General features: G+C 60.4%; 5 protein-coding genes across 5 annotated transcripts; all 5 read right to left on the bottom strand.

The window, feature by feature from the left end:
• Positions 1-1,312: 1,312 nt before the first annotated feature.
• LBRM_22_1000 (conserved hypothetical protein) lies at positions 1,313-8,704 on the bottom strand (the record flags this gene model as incomplete). Its single annotated transcript, XM_001564969.2, has 1 exon — positions 1,313-8,704. The coding sequence occupies one exon, from the start codon at positions 8,702-8,704 to the stop codon at positions 1,313-1,315; it is 7,392 nt and encodes a 2,463-aa protein (XP_001565019.2).
• A 1,660-nt stretch (positions 8,705-10,364) lies between these two features.
• Positions 10,365-12,491, bottom strand: LBRM_22_0990 (conserved hypothetical protein; the record flags this gene model as incomplete). Its single annotated transcript, XM_001564968.2, has 1 exon — positions 10,365-12,491. One exon carries the CDS (start codon positions 12,489-12,491, stop codon positions 10,365-10,367), a length of 2,127 nt encoding a protein of 708 aa, XP_001565018.2.
• Positions 12,492-13,902: 1,411 nt separating this feature from the next.
• On the bottom strand, positions 13,903-14,553 carry LBRM_22_0980 (conserved hypothetical protein; the record flags this gene model as incomplete). Its single annotated transcript, XM_001564967.1, has 1 exon — positions 13,903-14,553. The coding sequence occupies one exon, from the start codon at positions 14,551-14,553 to the stop codon at positions 13,903-13,905; it is 651 nt and encodes a 216-aa protein (XP_001565017.1).
• A 1,014-nt stretch (positions 14,554-15,567) lies between these two features.
• LBRM_22_0970 (conserved hypothetical protein) lies at positions 15,568-18,012 on the bottom strand (the record flags this gene model as incomplete). The annotated part of the gene is made up of 1 exon (XM_001564966.2): positions 15,568-18,012. The coding sequence occupies one exon, from the start codon at positions 18,010-18,012 to the stop codon at positions 15,568-15,570; it is 2,445 nt and encodes an 814-aa protein (XP_001565016.2).
• A 1,082-nt stretch (positions 18,013-19,094) lies between these two features.
• LBRM_22_0960 (putative small nuclear ribonucleoprotein) lies at positions 19,095-19,406 on the bottom strand (the record flags this gene model as incomplete). Its single annotated transcript, XM_001564965.1, has 1 exon — positions 19,095-19,406. One exon carries the CDS (start codon positions 19,404-19,406, stop codon positions 19,095-19,097), a length of 312 nt encoding a protein of 103 aa, XP_001565015.1.
• Between the last annotated feature and the right edge of the window lie 817 nt (positions 19,407-20,223).

The raw sequence follows: 20,223 nt of genomic DNA, 5'->3' as shown, positions 1-20,223 counted from the left end.
CAGGGGGTGGGTGGGTGGGTGGAGAGAGGCGAAGGGGCCGAAGAGGGAAAACGTATTGACAGACGGCGCGCGGTTAGCAAAAGGGGGGGAGGAGGGAGGGAGGAGGCACACACGAACGCACTGATGTCTCGACCTCTGGTACGATGGACTCCACTTGAATTAGGGCGAGTGCGCGCGCGAACGTGAGGGTTGGGAGGAATGACAGAGAAGGTGCGTTTCTCTAAGACAGTGAGCGTAGCACCAACAACAGAGAAGAGCAAAGTTGCGAAGATGACGACAGGAAACGCACGAGAGACGGAGTAGATGGTAAGGTGTACACACGTTTGCGTGAGCAGACACGTGGAGCACTAGTGGACTCGTCGCTCGTCTTCCCTTGATCAGCGATAGATGTCTGACTTGCTCGCAGCAGTCACGGTCCTCGGCCGGTGTGTCTCCCCTCTCTCTCCCCGCTTGGTCTCTTTTCTCTCCTTGGAAGTGCCTGCGCTTTTTCGGTCCAGCGCGAGGGGGTGGGGAGGAGGGGCAGGGGAAGGCGAAAGAGAAGCTGCTGAGTGTGTGTGTGTGTGTGTGTCTGTGTGCGTGCGAACCGTGTTACTTTACCTCAGCGATCCAGCAGCCGATTAGTGGGTAGAGGGATATTGATGAACGTACGTGTCCGTCTGCAGGGCGGGCCTGTGTATTCGAGGGAGAGAGGGGAGGGGAAAAATGAAGGGGACCCACCAGCACACGAGCGTAGCGGCGGCGACAGTCCTTGGGTGTCTACACGTGTGTGTGTGCGTGTGTTTGATTTCCCCACCCCCGCAGCCGATAGTCGCAAAAAAAAAAATAGCCAAACAAGCCATAGAGACGTAAGGGTGAAGGGTGGGCGGTGGACAGAGAGGGGGATAAGGGAAGGCACTGGGGATCATGCGTCTATGTGTGTGCAGAGAACGTCTCACGTACCGAACAACGACGCACGCATACACATGCATCACAGGCGAGGATACACCCGCTTCTTGCCGTGGAAGGGATGGCAATGACGAGGGGGCAGTAAGAAGAGAGCGAGCGAGCGAGGGATTCAGGTGGAAGGCGAAAGAGGGTGGGGCGGGTGGGTGAGTAGTGTATGCGTGTGAGGAATTGGAAACATCAATGCACACATGCAAGAGGGAAGGGAAGACACACACACACACACACACGCCTACGCAGGTAGAGAGAGAGTGCCAAGGAGGCCGAAGGCGAGAGCAATAACAAGGGGCCTGCAGGGTGTATGGATCAAGGCACGCCTCCGTGGCGTCTCTCTGTGCGACTCGCGTTCGTGATGGCGCCTCCCTCTACACTAGTGTTGCTGCTGCGCTGAAGGAGGCTGTTGCTGTCGCTGAGGCCTGTCGCGCTCCAGCAGCACTACACTCGACAGGATCGGCATGCGACACAGGCAGCAGTCGGGCAGCAACTCTGCACACATTTCACATACCGCGTAGTGGCCGCAGGGAATAAAGATGACCGCCGCCTCGGTACTGAGGCACCGCCAGCACATGTGCACCTCTTGCCGCCGCATGCCTGGCCGAAGCGGCGCAGAGCCGGCGAGGGAGTAGGACAGGCTGCCAAAGTTGCTTGTCGAGACGGCGCGGCGGCGGTGATACGATCGACGATGCTGCTGACGCGCTGCAGCTTTATGCTGGCCCTGGGTAGCCTCCAGGGCGACGTCGCGCGTGTTGAAAGAGGGGCCCGACGCGAGCGAGAGGTGGGCTACAGACGAAGAGGAGAGAGAGCCGTCTGTCTGAACATCCTCGCCACTGTCGGAGAGCGATGTGGGCGAACCATCGCCACCATCGCCTTCCTCGCGAGATGTGGGAGGCCACATGACGCGCTCCTCGCGGTACTGCAGGAAAGTGCGGTCCACAACCTCTGTGATGGCATAGAGGTCATCGCCTATGCGCACGTAGGTGAGGGAGACGTCTACTGGGACGCCATCAGGAAAGCACGCCGAATCGCGCAGCACGTTCATCAGCTTGTTTGCCACCCCGACCTTGTCCTCTTCGCCTCGCCCATCCTCGGTGGCCTTGAAACACAGGGGTTTCAACTCTGCTTCATTCGCGCGCACGCCGCTGGAAGAGGCTGGCGCTGATCCTGCTCGCGCAATGTCACCGTCAACGTTCTCGCTGTTGGTGAGGTGTGCTGCAGCATCGCTGCTGCTGCGCCGTTCAAGTTTTTCAACATACACGGTCGTGGCGGTGCGCACGACACCATCATCTGTAGCACCAGAGCCAGCGGCGCCGTGCCCAAAGCCGCCCCATCCGCCCCCTGCTGCTGTGGCACTTCCTCTGTTGCCACTGCCGCATTCTCGATAATCGTAGGCACTGTCCGAAGACCCGGTGAGCAAGAGCAACGACGGTGGCCTGTCACGCACACTCATAAGTGGCGAGGCCGAATCAGCATCAGTAAAAGCAGCAGCGCTGGGTGTTGCCGTGCCATCGTGCCGACCACCATACCCAGGGCTCTTCATGCTCTCCGCTTCAGCAAGAGGTGCAGTCTCGGAGGAGCCGCTCGGGGGTGACAGGGCGTGACACTGGTATGTCGGCGACACGGTTACAGGGTCGTAGTGAAGGTGGCTCCCGCTGTTGGCGAAGACATCCGGGGCCATGACTGAAAAGGACCCCTGCGGCAGAAGCGGCGTGACGTTCTCCGAGAGACACGAGTGGCAAAAACTGCCGTTGCTGGGCGCAGCCGTGCTTGCCTGCGACAGAGCACGAGAACTATGCCAACTTCCCCCCATCAATGTGCCGGTGGAGCGCTGCTGTGGCGGCATTTGCGGGTACAGTTCGCTGTTACCTTTGCTGCTCAGGAGCTCGTGGCTGTCGTAGCTGCTATGCGTGTGCCGTTCACTTGCTTCTGCAACCGCCAGGCTCCACCTTCCGTGGTGGCTAGCGGCCTCAACGCTTCGGCGGTCCGATGCGTCGACCGCATCATACGTGCCGCTCTGGTTCGTGAGCGATGCAGCGACTTCTGCGGCTCGCACCAGCGCCTGCGCGACCTCCTCGGCGGTGGCCGTGTAAATGAGCGTCACACAGATGTTGGGCTGCGGTGATTGCTTGACGTGAGGAGGCGGTGGCGACGCATGCTGCCCGGCCTGCTGTACGTCCCCGGCAGAAACAGGGGCCGGCGCGGCAACTTCGGGCCCGTTCAATGCCCAGTCCGGGACCAATAGCCGCCCTCGCTCACCGCTGTGTAGATGCTCGAGCAACCGCTGCCGCTGCTGCTGCTGCACCAGCGCCGCAGGCAACGTCGGAGGCGCCGTAAAGAACAGCACACCAACGGCAACGGGGATGTTGCCGACCTTGCTAGCCGCCACTCGCCGACGCTGGATGCGTCTGTTCCAACGGTCCAGGTGGCGCTTTCGACGCCGCTCATGGTGATGTTGCCGCTGCTCCAGGGAAGTGCGGACGCTCGACTGCCCGTGGCCCCTTGACGACCGGGGGTGCTGCTGATGCCAGTGCCGCGAATGCGCATGACGTGGGAGCGACGCTTTGCCGGAATGCTTCGCAGGTCCGTCACTCGTTGAAGAACGGCCGAGTTGGTAGTTCACAGCTGCAGTGCTCTTCGGCTTCTGCGGCTGCGTCCCGCGTTGGCTGGATGGTGAGCTATGCCTCGCGTCCGCCGCGGCTTCTCTGGCGCCGACCTTGCCGTCGCTATCGCTAGAGGCTCCGCTGCTGCTGTCACCCATCGAACTCTCGGCACCGTCAGCGTCATCACTGTCGCTTAGCATTGGCGGCTGCAGTGGTACATAAGGCGATATCTGACGGCTCAGTACATCAAGCGACAACTCCGCAACCTCCACTTGCCCCTCCAGAATGCGAGTGGCGCCCCGATTTAGCACCGCATCGGCAGAGGCAGAGAGCAATGCGCGGCGGTGTGCCGCAGTACCACCGAAGGACGGTGGTACCGCCGCGCCAGTCGCGGCGGTGCCAGTGGTGTGCACGGGGGCAGCGAGGCGATGCTGCAGCTGCTGGAGCGGCGTCAACGCGCCCGCGTCGCGGAGGAGGTACGCTTGCTCCGGCAGTGTCACGCCAACGGCCGCGAGGTACTGTCGGACGTCGTGAGCCGGCACCGAATCGATGGCGACCGGGTGCGCCGGACGGGGCAGCGGAGACATTGGTGCGTGAGTCACGTTGACGGTGGCTTCAGAGGCGGTAGCCCCGGCTGCTCGAGCGACAGCGTTATCCACTGCTACTGATGCACCCTTCTTGGTCTTTCCGCTAGCTTTCGTAGGTGAGGATGCCGCGGGAAGAGGCAAGGCGGCTGTGCTTGCTGTGGGCGGCGTCACATCCAACACAGGACCCGCAACAGCCGCAGCGGTAGCGGCGACACCCAGGCGCTTATGATCAGCTGCTGCTAGTTCTTCAGAGTGCGATGCCAAACGCCCTGGCTGAACAGCAGCGTCAGCGACCGTGTTGGTGGTGGTGGTGGCAGCAGCAGTGACACCGTAGTCAAGGGTGCCTCGGTTACCCGTTTGGAAGTTAGTGGCGATGATTGCTTCCCGGGGGAGCAGCTTAGCGACCTTGGCGACTGCTTTAGTCGGTGGGTGGCTGTACGTTGTGGAGATGTCCATGTAAGCGGATGGGGGCAGCGGGGTCGTTCTGCCGGTCGCTCCTTGGCTCTGCAGTGGCGCCTTCCAGTCCTTTTCGCTAACACTCCACCGTCGCTCTGCGTGGCCAGTGTCGCCCCTGCTATCGCGGGCGCCATCGAGGCTGGGCAAAGAGAAGAGGGAACCGTCAGAGGTACTCGTGGTCTCCACCGGCTTCCCCGAGTCTGGCGACAGCGATGGCGACGGCTGTGTTTGGGCAACAATATCGCCGTCTGACGTCGCGACGGCAGTTGCGGTGTTTGGAGACGTGAGGACAACCGGCGCGTTGCTGCTTCTGCTATCCCGCAGCGTGCTCGCTGCTGGGAGTTCCCGTACTGAGTGAAGGCTGCTCTCGAGACTCTGCAGGCTGGAGAAGAAAGGGTCGTCGCGCTGATGTGCCGACGGCATCGTGACGGTGGTGGCGACGGTGTTGACGTGACTCGCTGCACTCAACATCGTCGCACGCGGCTGCTGATTAGCTGTGCCGGCGTCTCCAAAGACGCCATCGTGCATCTCTTCAAGGGCACCTATGGGCAAACCACCGCTGGAGGAGCTCATATCCTGCCATGGCGATTCCTTGACGCTGCGCAACGTAGCCGCGGCACTAGCGCTTGACGATTTCTCCTCCGCACGGTTGTGCAAAGGCACTGCACTGCTCGGGTGAGTGCTGTGGATAGCGTCGTTACTTTGGTCATGCTGCCCGAATGGCCGAGAAGCGCCTGCGAGCGTCCTGCGGCGCGTCCCGCGGGGCAACTCAGCCCCATTCTGTTGATCGAGCAGCTCAATGTGCCGCCGCCGCGCACACTGCTCGTCCCTTCGAGTGAAGAAACAAAGGAAGTTTTGTGTCCCTGCTGCGAAGCAGCGCGTTGCGTCCAGCGTGAGGCTTCGAAGCAGCGTCGCGCGATCAGCTCCAATCACGTAGACAACACGCAAGTCCGTTGGGCGCGGTTGGAGCGACGGTGGAGACGCACTCGCGGCAATGCGCCACGGGGACTGTGTTGCAGCAGCGGCAGCGCTCTGCGGAGCTTCCTCGATGCTGCTCGGCACACGTTGTGGATGTTGTTGCTGGGGTCGCGACGAGGCGGCGGACTTGACGCGAGAAGTATTTTTCGGTACTGCCGCGCTGGGCATTGGCTTTTGCGCAGCTCCTGCAGCAGCAGTCACCTGCTGCACCTCGTCGCTGCTGGTGCTGACACCCCACGATCGCCGCAGCGCGCCCCCAGCACTCATCGAGAAATCACGTTTGGCGTTCCAGTGCGGTAGCCCGTCTTCGTGCGGTGCTCGGGTCGCGGCAAGTTCAGCCGTCGTCGAGTAGGTACTGCTGCTGATAAGTCTGGATGTTGTATTCTGCTGCAATGTGGAAGAGGACGAGGGGACAACGGCGCTGTTGCCGGTGCCTGCCGCGAGAGCAGCTCGCTTGTTGTTTTCCTGCAGCCGACTCGTACGCAGAAACTCAATTGCCGCGTTCACAGCGCTGGCGCTGCCGCTGTTGCCAGCACTCGCCGATGGTATGTCGAGTGGCACCACGTGCTCGGCGGACGAATCTGGAGGTGTGGTGATACTGAGCTCGGGAAGGAGGAGTTGCGCTGAGGCGAAGGCGGAGGAGGGAGTTTCCAGCGGTGGAAGAGGCAGAGCGGGCGGTGGCGGGTCGCTGGGGTGGCTATGGAGACTGGCGCCGTTGTTCCCGTGCTCGATGCGGATTTCCACCGGTGTGACCGTCGCTGACGAGGGTCGCGATGGAAGGGGGGAAAGGAAGCGCGTGTCTGTTGGTGATTGACTGTCGGCCAAGCTGCTTGAGATCTGCGATGACAACGCTGCGAGGGTGCCAGAGGCGACGCTGTCGGAGTTGCCACGCTGATTGCCCGGGTCTCCAGGGAGACCAAACATGTTCTCACTGCTTTGAGCACCTAAATCTGAAGCGGACGCGCCTCTGGTTACCACGGGCGAGCACACCAGATTTGCGCTGTCGCTGTCCCCGCCTCCGTGTTGCTGACGCAAGCGTGCTTGGTGAGGGGAGGGCAAAGAGGAGGAGAGTGAGGTGGATCGGGCTGAATCCTGCCTCACCACGCCACGGCCGTCTGCCACCGACGATGATGCAGCACCATGAGTAATGTTAGCTGCGTCAACGCGTGATACGGCGACTGTCTGCAGTGGTGTCCACGTTGGCGGCTCGCTCGCACCACGACGCACAACAAATCTCTCAGCTGCGAAGCGAACGGTGCAAAGCAGCGATCGGTAGCACGGCCGCAGCGTCTGCGCGAGCCGCACTCGCTCCACCAGCCCCTCAAGCACCTCGACGGCGCCGTCCGCGATCCCAGACGTCTCCCCTGCACGTTGGTGACGCTTGCTGCTGCCGTGTCGTGACTCATGCACGTGTGGTAGCAGTGGCGACTGCATTAGCGACGCTGATGAGTGGGTTTGGGGCACCCTCGGCAGATGCAGTATCGACTGCGAAGGCGGCAGTGGGGACACGGCGTGGTAAAGGTGGCTGTGGCCCGACACCGCTGACGACAAGTCTCCGCTTCGCCAACCTGCATCGTACTCGTCGCTATGATAATACACGCTGGCCCCAAGCACCGGCATCCTCGGCGTGTGGCTGCACTGAGGGAGGCCCGCCGTGCCCGCGCCGACGCTGCGATGACTCTTTCCACTTCGAGCGCGGCCTCTGCGCTTCTTGTGCGACAGGGGGCCGCTTGCGCTGTTGCCACTTCCACCTGTGGTTCTCGGATCTTCCGCGGGCCTTCGCTTGCGGGACGTATCCTGATTGGTGCCAAGTCTGGTGCCACCGCCGCGGTTCCCCTCAGCACCGCCCTCCGCATCCCCGTCCTTGACACCACCTTCAGCGTCGCTCATGTGTGCAAAGTCGAGGTAGCGCATAAGCATCGCAGAAATGCGCTGCGCACGCTTCGTGGACTTGCGGTCGCTCTGCGCGCCGTGGGAGATGGCGGCCTGCTCCGCCACGGCCATCTCCAGGAGGCGCTGATAGTACCGCGTGTAGGCACACTTGACATCATCAAAGTCCAGGTGCTCCAATGACGCGCGAGTAAGCCATGACCCAGCGGGCCAAGTGCCGTGGTTCGGCCAAGAAGCGGCCGGGGACGAGTAGCGCTGACGCGGCGACGGCACGACGGATGTGTTCATCCGCATGTGACTTAGTGCGGCACGGGAGCATACATGCACCCGTGCCGCCATGAGTTGCCGTGCAATAGCTACTTGTGTCTGCAGCCCTGCGCTGCTGGATAACAATCGATGAGGGCGCAAGGCTCGCGACGGCGCGGCCTCAGCGAGGATGGGAGAGGCTGGTAAGAGCTGGTACTTCTTGAGTTGAAGACTCACCGTCGGCTGCCGCTTTGTTACGCTGCTGCCGCTTCCATGCCCGTTGCCCGTGTCACTGCTGATGCCTGAGCCACGTGATGCAGCTGGCAGCAGCTCCAGCGGCAGGTGGAGGCCTAGTACTAAGCATCGACCTTCCAGCTGTGGTGTCCACCACGCTGGGTCAGGCGAGGAGGTCAAATCCGAGCCATCAACGGCCGAGCGTGTGGAGTCCACAATAACCGCTGCCACCGATCCCTGTTGTTGCTGCTGCTCCTGCTGGTACGGCACGTTCTCTCGATCAGCGACGTCGCCAGCCCACTTGCGTTTCTTCTCTTTGCTCGCCTTGCTGGCTCTGCCCCGGGTGCCGTTGGCGAGGGTGTGGAGAGGTGACTGACGCAGGTTTGCGTTAGGCGTCGACGTGGACGGCGGTGACAACGGCGCGCTGGTGACGCTGTGGGCGCCTGTCAACGTTGGTACTGACGGGGCACCGTCCGCGCCAACGTACTCCATGGGTCCCTCTGCCCGCGTGTGATGACCACGCGTCATCGTCGCTGGCGGCAGTTCGCCACGCTGGATCGCATCAGATGCCACAAACTGCGGCACGGCCATCTCGTGAAACAGCCGCGTTAGCAGCGGCACGAAGGGTACGACGAAGACGTATTTTCTGTGTTGCGTGTAGGCCACGAGCATGAGGCGGAGCTCCGCCGCCTGCACTACATGGGCTATGACCCACAGCCCCAAGAGGACGACGCACGACAGGCAGAAGGTGTTGAGTAACGCATCGAATCCCATCCCTGTTGGCTGTGCGCGTCGGTAGGCATGTTCCACTCACTTCACTCGTTTTCTACTGCTGGTCTCTGTAGGCGTAACGCTTATATGCCGCCTCTCGAGCTTTCCGCTCCCTGCTGAGAAGGGGGGGGGGTACTCACACGCGCAGGCTATGGAGACAGACGTACCAAGTCGCGGTAGGGCAGGAGGAAGACGCGCCTCCTCTTTCCTGCTCGCTCTCGCACACTCTTTGCCCTTCGCGTTGATAGTGGGGAGTGGAGAACCAGAAAGGGTAGGGAGAGGAGAGCGGCACGATGGGTGTGTGGGTGTGGGAGGCGGAACGCGAGAGGGGAGATGACGAGTAGCACAGCGAGTAGGGAAAAAGAAGCAAGAGCACCAGCAAAAGGGGCAGCGGACACACAGACAGTGAGATGCAACCGAAGAGAGGCGAAAGAGAGAGAGAGACAAGCAAAAATGCACACACCCACACACACACCGCGCGTGCAGGTGGCACAGTGTGAAGCGCGTGTGCTGACACGCACTCCGTGTAGGTGTGCTCGTTGCTCCGTGCGAGGTACTAGGGCAAGGCACGAAGTGCAACTAAGAGACTCGCAGGCGCAGAGGACAGATAGAAGAAGATAAGGTAAGGGAGTAGGAGAAGGGGCAGGAGGGGGAGGAATCAGAGGGTCGAGTATACGCAGTTCAATCAAAGTGCCTGCGCTGAATCGGTACTTGCGTGCTGCTTTGTCAGAGCAGTGGGGGGACACGGGAGAAGAAACTTGACCGTTAAAGACGCACACCGCACAGGGAAACAATAAGAAGAGAAAGGAGCCCGCAGAGAAGTCCCTACAGAAGAGAGGGAGAGCGCGAGCAAAGCGAGCCGCGCACACCATCACAATTGAGAGGGAGAAAGAGCTGAACGTGACGACTCTGTGGCGTCGCACAGTGCGCGCACGCGTGCACCGATCACAGTTCATCCGTGCTTGACCGTTGCACCTTTGTCTTTGCTCTGCTCTCTCTTTGAACGTACACGCTAATCACAGCCTTTCACCGCACCACAGCCGCCGAGCAGAGAAAATCCACATGCCACGGCGCAGACGCACTTCCTCTCTCTCTCTGCTCTCTCTCTCTCTACATGCATATTCTGTGGAAAAGGGGGAGAAGGAGGAGTACAACGAGTGGAATCGCCAAGTGAGTCAGAGCACACGGGCCCGCAGCTACACAGAGGAAGAGGCCCAGAGAGTTAGGGGTAAAGGGTAACAGTAGAGGCAGCAAGAGCGAAACAAAAAGGGGTGACGCACCGCAGAAAAGCGACGAAAGTGGGAAGGGGACAGCGCTTGTGCACGTGCGTCTCTCGAGTACGAGGGCACCTCGATCACGTGGAGCACAAAGAGGAGTGGTGGCAGCATCTCCTCGAATGGCTACACACCACGACGTCAAAAAATACGCAACACAACCGACAGGGTTGAATGTGACAGGCGTAGGGAGCAGCGGTACAGCTACTGAGGAGATGGCAGTGGTGGGTTGCTGAGAGATGCAGAAAAATGTGGAGAGAGGGGACACTAAGGCTGCGTCGCCGCACAAACTAAAACAGGCGCACAGAGAGGTGTGTGCGTTCGCACGCAAGGGAGGGGGGCGATTACTACCACAAGGGACGGCAGTACAATCCGCGAAAAGCTTACGGCTACATGAAGATACAGCACCTTGAGCTCACGGCATCACGCTGCGCTGGCTCCGCCAGCACCATGGCGGGCACTGTTGACGGTGTGCGCGTAGCGTTCTCAAAGGCGGTGAGAGTCAGATCTAGCAGCTGTTTGAGCGTCGGTGGCGCATTCTGCCGCGTTCTAGCTGCCTCCGCCTTGACCAATATTTCCGCCACCAGCACGTTGAGGTCTTGGTGCATGGCCGCTAGCTCCCTTTCGATTCTGGAGGCGTTCCGCATGTCCAGTGCGACCCCTAAGTCTCGAAACTGCAATGCCTGCTCCGCGCGCTGACGCCGCCGACGCTCCTGCCGCAGCGCCGCGATCGCGTCGTCTGGGTAGTCGACAAAGTGAGCCGCTTCTTCGCGCGACATGGTCGCCGATGCAGGATTGCGCAGCGATGCAGTTAAGTGATGGCTGTTGTGGCTCGCGCCAAGGGAGGCTTGGTGCATCTCGCCCTCAGCTGCCAAGCTACCCGCGAGGGAGGAAGAAGCGGCAGTGTAGAGCTGGTATGTGGGGACACCAGAATTCGGGGTGTGCAGGCCGACGCCACTGTCCTCGTCTTCGACACCGTCGTCGCAGTCGTCAGGGGCGGAGAGCGCCGAACAAACTCCGTCATCCGTCACGTCTTCGGTGCGGAGCGTGCCGAAGGTCACTGTCGCCGCGGCCATATCCTTCTGTCCGGCCAGCGTGCCATGCGGTGTCGTTATGACAGCGGTAGTTAGAGGCATGACGTCATGCCTTCGGTTGTACGTGTTGGAGCTGCCGCCGCACTTGCTAGGCTGCCTCAGCCCTAGCGAGCCAGACCCTACGATCTCCCCGGCAATGCTGCCACCGTTGCTGCTAAGGTGTTGGAATTCGATTGCGTGCCGCTGGAGGGAAATGCCCCTCTGCGTCGTCCCCAGCGGCGGTGGTGGCACGTACAGGGGGCGCAGCAGCGGGTGCGAGATGGTCTCAACACCCCTGCCCTCTTTGCGGCTGTTGACAGCTCTAGCGTCGCCGGTGGGGTCTGCGGCGGTTGCCGGTGGGGTTGGTGCCGCCTTTGAATCGGGGACACTCCCGCCGCACACGCGCTCCTCTTCGATTCGTGTCGTGAGTGCAAACCAGTGCCGCAGCACTGCATCCGAAAAGTGCATGGAGCTTCCGACAAGCTGAGCGCGACCACCGAGCTCGATGGGGATGTTGCGGGCGTCCATGTACCGCGGCAGGTCGTCCCTCTCGATCATCTGCACCGACTCCCGCACATCCGCGGAGCTGCTGCTGAGGCATGCCTTGATGGCGGTGCGTACTTCAAAGGAGGCCCCGAGGACCAGAGCGGCGCCGAGCATCAGCGGGTAGTACTTAGGGAGCATTCCAAGAAGGATGCTGAGGTTATTAAGGAAGGACGCCTGTAACGCCCACGACCCCCCTTCCTCATTGATGAGCAGCGTGAACTGCTGGAGGTGACTGACGGCCTCCTCCATCTCGGCCACTGCCTGCGCCGCGGCAGTCGTTCCGCCTCCGTTGTTTTCGCGGCTGCCATTGACAAGTGAGTTCGCTGCCGCGGTGGAATTGGCGCACTGGCGACGGCGTTGCTGCTGCTCCGCCGCATCTTCGTTGTTCTTCAGCAGACACTGAGCTTGCATGAACTCAGAAATAATTACAAGTACCCGCTGTGCCTCGTCCAGTTCTAGCGTGGGCAGTGTGAAGGCGGCTATGTTGATGTACAGCACCGGTCGGCCCTCAAGGTCGCGGTTCAGCAGATAAAAGGCCCCACTGCGCAGCGCCGCGACAGTGGTGGGAGTGATACTGATCATCGGGAGTGTCTGCTCAAAGGCGCGACGGCGGCGCAGCTTCGCCACAGCATCATCGATGTTGAGACCCTTGGAGCGCAGGTAGCGTAACAGATATGCATTCACCGTCGCCATGGACAACCCATACATGTCGTACACATTGCGGGCAACTTCTTCCTCCGAAGACTTGAGCACTGTTGCCGTCGTCGCTGCCGACGCATGGGCGGCGGCTGAGGACAATACGGCTGTGGTGACCGAGAGACCAAGTCGTCGCTTCATCTCCGCTAAGATGACCGCCTCGCGGTGAATCTCCTTGAAGTGCTGCTGCTCAGTGTTCATTGTTGACCTCTCAGCTATCCAGAGGTGTGGGCAGGAGGTACGTGAGAGGCAGAATGCAGGTGGAAGCAGGAAGTTGCGGATAGGTTTTATGTACTGTGCGTGTGTGTGTGTGTGGGTGTGTGTGCCAACCGACTGGGTGAGCTTCTACGCTGGCTTTTTTGAGTGCTGGGGTGAAGGATGGGGGGGGGTGAGTGGAGACTCTCTACGAGCCCTAGAGGAGAAGAGGCAGTCCACTGTTCACAGACAGCACGACGCTCGCATGCGCAGGTCAGGAAGCAAGTAAAAGCGCACGAAACGCAAAAGAAAACGCGAGCCCACCGGCAAGCGACAAGAGTCCCAGTCACTAGATGATGAAGCCGACCGAAAGGAGAGAACGAGAGAGTACTGGGGCGTGGGGCTGGGTGGGCTGTCTTTCGGAGAAGGAACGAGGTGCACACGTGCTATGCGGATGTGTGCAGTTGTTGTGGAGAGTAGGGGAGGGTATAGATAGAGAAGCTGTGTGAGGAGCGATGATGTGGCGTTGCTGTGAACGCTGGAGAGGAGCGAGATACATATATTGTCTCATTACACTCGCCCAAGCCAACAAGGGAAGAACGGTGAGAGGGAGAGAGGGGAAGAGTGTGCTCGTCACTGAGAGGGAGAGGAATCAGTGAATGAATAAAGAGAGGGGGTGGGGGGGCGACACCATCATCATCATCATCTCGAAGGTGCGGGTAATGTGGCAGTGCATGGCCTTCGCTTTATCGCTGCGATTGACCGCGGTACCTTTGCTCGCGCAGGAGCCCAGCAGAGGCTGATATACACAAGCAGCTACATAAGGAAAGGCACTGTGCAAGAGGAAGGAGAGGGAGAGGGGTGGAGGGACGTGTGGCGGAAAAGCGCAGCTCAGCTTTGCAGAATAAAAGATGCCCAGAAAGTAACGCACGCGCGCGTGTATGTGCGAACTCCCCCGCCGTTCCGCTTGACTTGTACCGTTTTCCCTCAGCTTCCGAGAATTGAGGCTGAGAGTCGATCGTCACGTCCGCCACTGCCTCCCTCGCCTACACCTTCGCAGGCCCCGTTCTCCGTCCCCCCTCCCCTTTTCCATGCCTGCTTCTGCAGGCCTCATCGCCCCAACCCTCACGTGTTGTTATTATTCTCCGACATGTAGCTACGCATCTGTGCGCATGACGTTCCTGTTGGCGCTCACCGCCGAGTCCATCGAAGGTCAATCACGCGCCAATCACAATGCGTGGAGGTTACACGCACATACACACACACACCCACGGGCCGACAGGAGGCAAAGGAAAGAAATGCACCCGAGGCCACTGCCTCATGAATGGGTCCTGGTGCGCCTACCGAGCACACACGTGAGTCCGCCACGCCCCAGTGTGGCGGCGTGGATCTGCAATCCACGTTCTCCTCTCTCCTCCTACTTCACGAGCAGGTTATAGAGATGCCGAGTTGTGTAGTACCCCGTGCAGCCGAGTCCCACCCAGCTGCTGTACCCGCACCACTTGAGCCGTTTGTGCACCTTAAACTGCTGGAAAGAGGCCAGCATCCACACCCACGACGCGACCGCCTGCGTTAGGAACACCTTGCGCTGCTGTTCTGCGAGCTTCTCCTTGTCTTGTGGGGCAGCCTTCATCATCACTGATGACACCGTACCGGAGGCGGTGGACAGCGCCGGTGCCACTGCTGCTTTTCCTAGAGTCGATGTTGTCGTAGTATCGTCTTGCGGCTGATCGTGCAATACCAGCGCCTCAGCTTTGCTTGTTGCCGTTGCAATGCGAAGCGTGCTCTGCAGGGATTCATGCAGGTGCTTCCGCTCTGCCACGTCGACCAGGAAAGTCGTCCCAACCGTCCACATGGTGAGCAGCGTCAGGGCATTGCTTTGTCCTTGGATGTGCTGCAGCCCGCTGAAGGTGTAGACAGCGCAGCTCAGCAGACCGTCCGCGTACATGTGACGCCTATTGGTCCCGAGGAAGCGGGTTGTATCCTGCGCCTCCGTGTCGTCGAGACGCTCACCGGCAACGAGGAGGTCGAGCTGCTCCGCCTCAGTCAACGGAGCTGGAGAATTCATTCGTCGCTTCTGGCGATGCTGGTGCTGAAGTTCACGCTCAGACGCTTCCGAGGTTGAGGAGCGAAGCCAGCCCAGCGTGTTCCGATGCACTTTCCCTTTCTTGCAGTTCTCCGCTACTGTGGTTGTGCTTGTGGTGCGGGACAACTACTGGCGAGTGGCTGCGCCAATGGAGTGTGCGAGGTAATTAGGGAGGAGGTGGTGGAAGTGAGCTCAAGAGCAATGTAGGGAGGTGAGGAGGAAGGGATTTGCTGGCGCTGATGGTGATGGAGAAAAATCAATTCAAGCATGCTTGAGTGGCATTTTAGCTCGCTTTGCTAACAGAGTCGGCAGCGCTCCTAAAGCGAAAGGAGCTGAGTTGAAGCGGAAGAGAGACAGGGGTGATGCGCTGGCGTATGAGGGTGAAGAGCATGATTCGCGCGGCGTCGTCTTGCAGTGCTACTGTCGCCTGCACCCTCACCACGAGCTAGCATACACGCTTGCCCACGGTCCATGCACAACAGCTCTCTCAGTACCTCTATCATTACATCTTGCCCACCCCCACCACACTCTCTGAGTGACTGTCCACGGCACTCATGAAGCCACCTATCTAGACCCTCCCCTCCCCCAACCGCCCTCAAGCCAAAGACGAGATGTAAGCTACACGCGCACATACATCTACGTGCATACGGTCCACTGCATCAGTACGCAGCACCAAGTCATCGCCCGTGTTGTTCACCGAAAAGGGAATCACAGATACTGAGCAAGCGAGAAAGAAAGAGAGAGAGAGCGAAGAGCAAAGTGCATGAGCGTCTATCGTCTATGCCACCCCACAGGGAAGGGCGAAGCCGCTGTGTGTGTGTGTGTGTATGGGAGGGGTTGTGTTGAGGGGTGGTGGGGAGAGGGGGATGCACATGTGTGCGAGACTGCTTCAAGTTTGCACACAGTATACGATGTATGGGAAACAAGCAAAATAATAAGGAAGGGAGAGCGAAACCCCAGTCTATCACGAAGACGTGAAGGGGCTGTGGGCGCACTTCAATGTCTTTGCTGTTGCTGCTGAAGATAGGCGCGCCAGCGCTGCATGTCTGTCTTCATACGCTCTCCCTCTACTGCCACCTCTAACCGGAGCTGCTCGAGTTCCAGCTGGCGCTGCCGCTGTTGTTGTACCTGCGCCTGGTTCGCCAACGACAACACTGTGCCAACGCCAGCCGGACTGGTATGGTAATACTGCGGCAGCTGGTAGGCTGTCAGCGGAGGTGAGGGTGCGAGGGATGACGCTGCGGCGGCAGGGGCCGCCGGAGCTGCCAGGGGAAGACTCGCCCGACGCACATGCGCGGCACCAGCCTCTGCTTCCTGATAAAGGAAGTCCACGTAGCGGCGCAGTCCGTCCGAGTAGCCAAGGTGAGGCATGCTCCCCGTCGTACCTGTTGCCGCCGTCATAGTGGTGGGCCGCGGCGACGACTGGAGTGCAGCTTCGCGCTCGAGTAGTACGTGCCGTAACACCTCTTGCGTGGCGCTCGTGCGGCCTTCTGCTGCCGCAGTTGCGGTGGGTGCTGGGGCAGAGGTGGCCAATGGTGGCGGAGCAGGCAATGGCACGGGTGCTACGCTAGCATCCGCGGGGGTCTGCAGAGAGGCATAGACGGACTCGACCGCAGGTGGGAGACGGCGCGCAGGCTGCTGCTGCTGTGACGGTGGTGGTTTGTTCATGGTTGATTCACTTGCACCTTGAGGCGATGCCGTTGGCGTCGTTTCTCTTGATGACGTGGAAGAGGAGGGGGTAAAGCTTCCGTTTTGGTGTTGCTGTCGTGAGTCTCTGCTGCCTCGGGTGTAGCCCAGGGAGGCCTGCAGGCCACTATTGAGCGCCAGAAGCGCGTCTCGGTCGTGGCGTAGCGCTGTGCTGCGTGCCTCTTCCTCCGCTAGCTGCTGAAGCACGACGTTATAATGCAGAGAGCGGTGCTGCACCTCCTGCTCGAGCTGCCAGACGTACTTATCAGCCTTCTCCAGCAGCATCTGCCTCTCCTTGTCTATTGAGGAGTTGGTAGGCGCAGTAGTGGACCCCGACGTTAGCGGTGGACCTGCAGCCACCGGTGGGGTCGCAGGCACAGACGCACTCGGCGGCGGAGCGACTACCAGTAGTGGCGACCGCACAAGCGGGCCAGCACCTGCCGGTGGTGGTGGTGGAAGAGACGCGGCTGGTGGCGGTGGTGGAACGGACGCAGCTGGTGGCGGTGGTGGAACGGACGCGGCTGGTGGCGGTGGTGGAACGGACGCAGCTGGTGGCGGTGGTGGAACGGACGCAGCTGGTGGCGGTGGTGGAAGAGACGCGGCTGGTGGCGGTGGTGGAACGGACGCGGCTGGTGGCGGTGGTGGAAGAGACGCGGCTGGTGGCGGTGGTGGAACGGACGCGGCTGGTGGCGGTGGTGGAAGAGACGCGGCTGGTGGCGGTGGTGGAACGGACGCGGCTGGTGGCGGAGTTGAGGGAGGCGAGGCAACCGTCGCTGTGTACTTTGCCGGTCCTGGTGCAGTTGCTGGTGCAGGAGCCCCCATCTGGTCACATCCGCAATGAACGAAGATGTGCAGCGGCTGCTGTTGTTGCTGTGCCGACTCCGCGAGCGGTGTCGGAGGGGTGCGGTACTTGGCCATGATGCGTTCCAGCACGTCCTGGTCACGAAACGGAGACGCGACCGGTGAAGTGTTGGCAGGCATTGCAAGGAGCGGAATGGCGCTTGGCAGACGAGCCGTTGTTGCAGTGGAGGGCTTGGGCGGGCCAGGTGAAGAAGGACCGGGGACGGCTGAGTCATTACGGTGCCTTCTGCTGCTGCTACTGGCATGCCGCTTGCGATGACGGCTATGGTGTCGGCTGTGATTACGGTGCTGCTGTTCCTCCCTACTTGCGTAGGGTCTGTTAAGACAGTCACAGCGGCGACACATGCAGGCACCACACGCACCTGGCGACCTTCCTGCAGCTGGTGTGCCTTCTCCGTCACTAGCTACGTGGACAAGGTGGCACATCTCTGGCAGCTGCGCCGTTGCTGTTCGCCGCACCATGCCCAGCGCCGTGCAGCACGCCCCGGCGGTAATATCCACCTCACCCAAGTCTGCCACTCGTAAAACAGCCGCGTGCAGCTGTGGTGACCAAGCGGAAAAGGGTACGCCAGGGATCGCTGGTGTTGTCTGCGTTGTCGTCAACTTTCGTGGAGAGGAAGAGAGTGGCGCAGGTGGAGTGGCACAGCGTTGGCAGTGGCGGTGTTGTGGTGACGACGCTGATGGGCCACTTGCACTGTGAGAATGAAATGAGGGGCCGGCATGCGATGGCTGCGCCGCTTCCGCGCGCAGCTGCATCCGGTGCTGCAGGCTCCGCAACGCTATCACGTTCGCATGGAAGTGGCTCTGCTGTGGCTGGTGATGCTGCCGCTGCTGCTGTTGCTGCGACAGCAGCGGCGGCGTGGCTGTGGTCGTCGTCTGCAACACCGTACGCATGTCTTACTCGCTCACACGATTCTTAGTAGTTCAGCTTCCTCGTTCCACTCGAGGTCAGCGTTACTGACACGATCCGGCAGGTGAAGAGGGCGGAAAGACACACTCCTGGGTAAATGTAAGCGTAGGTGCGTGTACTCGCTTCGGAGCGAGCGAAGGGACGGTGTGTGTGTGTGGTGGCCAAATGGAGTGAGGGTGCGTGACCATCGAGCCCGTGTAGAGAAACATGCAAAATAGTGATAGTAAAAGTGAGGAGAGTGTAGGCTGAAGCTACGGAGACCTCGAAAAGCGAACAGGGAGTGCCTGGTGGAGCAGATGAGCTGCCTATAAGGCGGTGGCCCCCACCTCACTCGCTCAGCAAAGAAAAGGTGCCGGTCAGGCGAGGAGGAGGAGGAGAGACCGGGCAGGGCAAATATGTGCACCCACGCGAGAGAGAGAGCGCCAGCGGCCTCTTGGCTTGTAGTTTTCATCCGAACGGCATCCTTCTCTGTCGCGTTCACCTTTGCCTTAAGTGAACGAACGTTACACAGACAATGCACTGACGCACCCACATACACACACGTGCCCAGCATTCAGGTCCGCCCGCCCCCCTCTTCTGGAGCCATGCTACCCGTGGCACAGCATCTTTGCGCACGGGTCACAAGCGACACGGATGCCACTGCGCGCGTGTCTTCCATGGCTACCATTGGCTGAGATACAAATGCGAGGGGGAGGCGAAGACAGAACGACCCTCCGTGAGCTTCATGTTAGCGAAGACGGTGCACAGTGCAGCCATCGGCTCGAGTACTCTACGCCCCCCCCCTCTCTTTCCCTCTACGCTCGCTCATGGACAGCACCAGAGGGAGATTCCTTAGAAAGTGAGGCGCCGAACGGTCAGCCGCGTTGCTGGGCATCTCCACCAAATCAAAGGGGGCTCTTGACTCCCTCTTTCCGTTCGCCTCTGTGCGCCTCTTCGTCTCCTTCCCCCGCCCACCAGCACACTTCTATAATCCGCCTGCCCCACCCGGACGCGGGAATGCGCACCTCTCTTCCGTGGTGAGTGCCGCCGCCGCCGCCCCCCCCTCCCTCCCTCCCCAGGACACCCTTTACTTTTTCGCTGCGCCATTCTTCTTTGCGGAGGCCTGCTTTAGCACATCGTACGTGTTGAGGCTCTCCGGCAGAATGATGTAGCGGATGGTGCTGCCGCGCACCATGTACTCTTCCACCTCTACGGGGTTCTTTCCCTTACTGGTGATCTTTACGTGTGACATGTAGGTGTTCATGTTGGCATCGACGTAGGCGATTTCGCCCGAGACGATGGAGGCATTCTTCAGCTCAATCTCGACCAGGGTGCCGCGCAGGTGCTGCAGGAACGTGATGAGCGTGCTGCCTGTTTCGGAGGGTGACACAGACGCCATCTTGCGCCTGTGTGCTTGGGGTTGGGAGGCGGGGTGATGGCGGTGGTGACGGGAGGAGGTGTACACGTGTGTGAGCGGAGATCGAGTGACACGTGTGCCGACAAGGACTCCGCGAACTACGTGGACTCGTGAAAGTGAACAACAAGGATGGTATTGGGCCGGCTGCACACTCTATGAGCAGAGGGGGAGAAGAAGGAGGGAAAACAACGTAACCACAAGAGAGGGAGGTCGCTATACTGCGGGCTCAGTGTGTGCAGTTGTGCGCACTTAATTGGATCGAGCAGAGAGACGCACCACTGCAGGCGCGCGCGCCGACAGGGAGGAGGTAGAGTGGAGGAGAGGGAGGGAAAGAAAGTAGCAGTAGTAGTAGCTGCGGTGATAGCGTACGTGAGGAGACAGATGTTGGCAAGATGGCCAGCGTGCACACATGCGCCAACACTGAAGTGGGTGCGCTACAAGAATGGGGATTGGAGAAAATGAAAGGGGTATGGTTGGTGACACCTCTTAGTGTGCCCCCCCCTCTTTCCCTGAAGGCGATGGGTGTGTGTGTGTGTGTGCATCAACACAATGGTGAATTGAACGAGCACTTGAAGCGCATCCCCCTCCTCTGCAGACATGAGAGAGAGAGGGAGAGGGAAAGAGGTGGGGGGGGGGGAGACGAGAAGGAAACAGCAGCACGTGCCTCAAGCGCCCTTCCCTCCTTTTCTGTTCCACAGCACAAAGCTGTTGCCCTTCGCTCTCCGTCGCGTTTGATGGGCCCTGTTGACAAGTGCGTCTCTTTTCCGCTGCTCTCTCGCTCTCTACTCGCTATTATTAC

This window comes from Leishmania braziliensis, chromosome 22, assembly GCF_000002845.2.
Source record: "Leishmania braziliensis MHOM/BR/75/M2904 complete genome, chromosome 22".
NCBI classification, from domain to species: Eukaryota; Euglenozoa; class Kinetoplastea; order Trypanosomatida; family Trypanosomatidae; genus Leishmania; species Leishmania braziliensis.
This window is presented reverse-complemented; position numbering and strand designations above follow the sequence as displayed.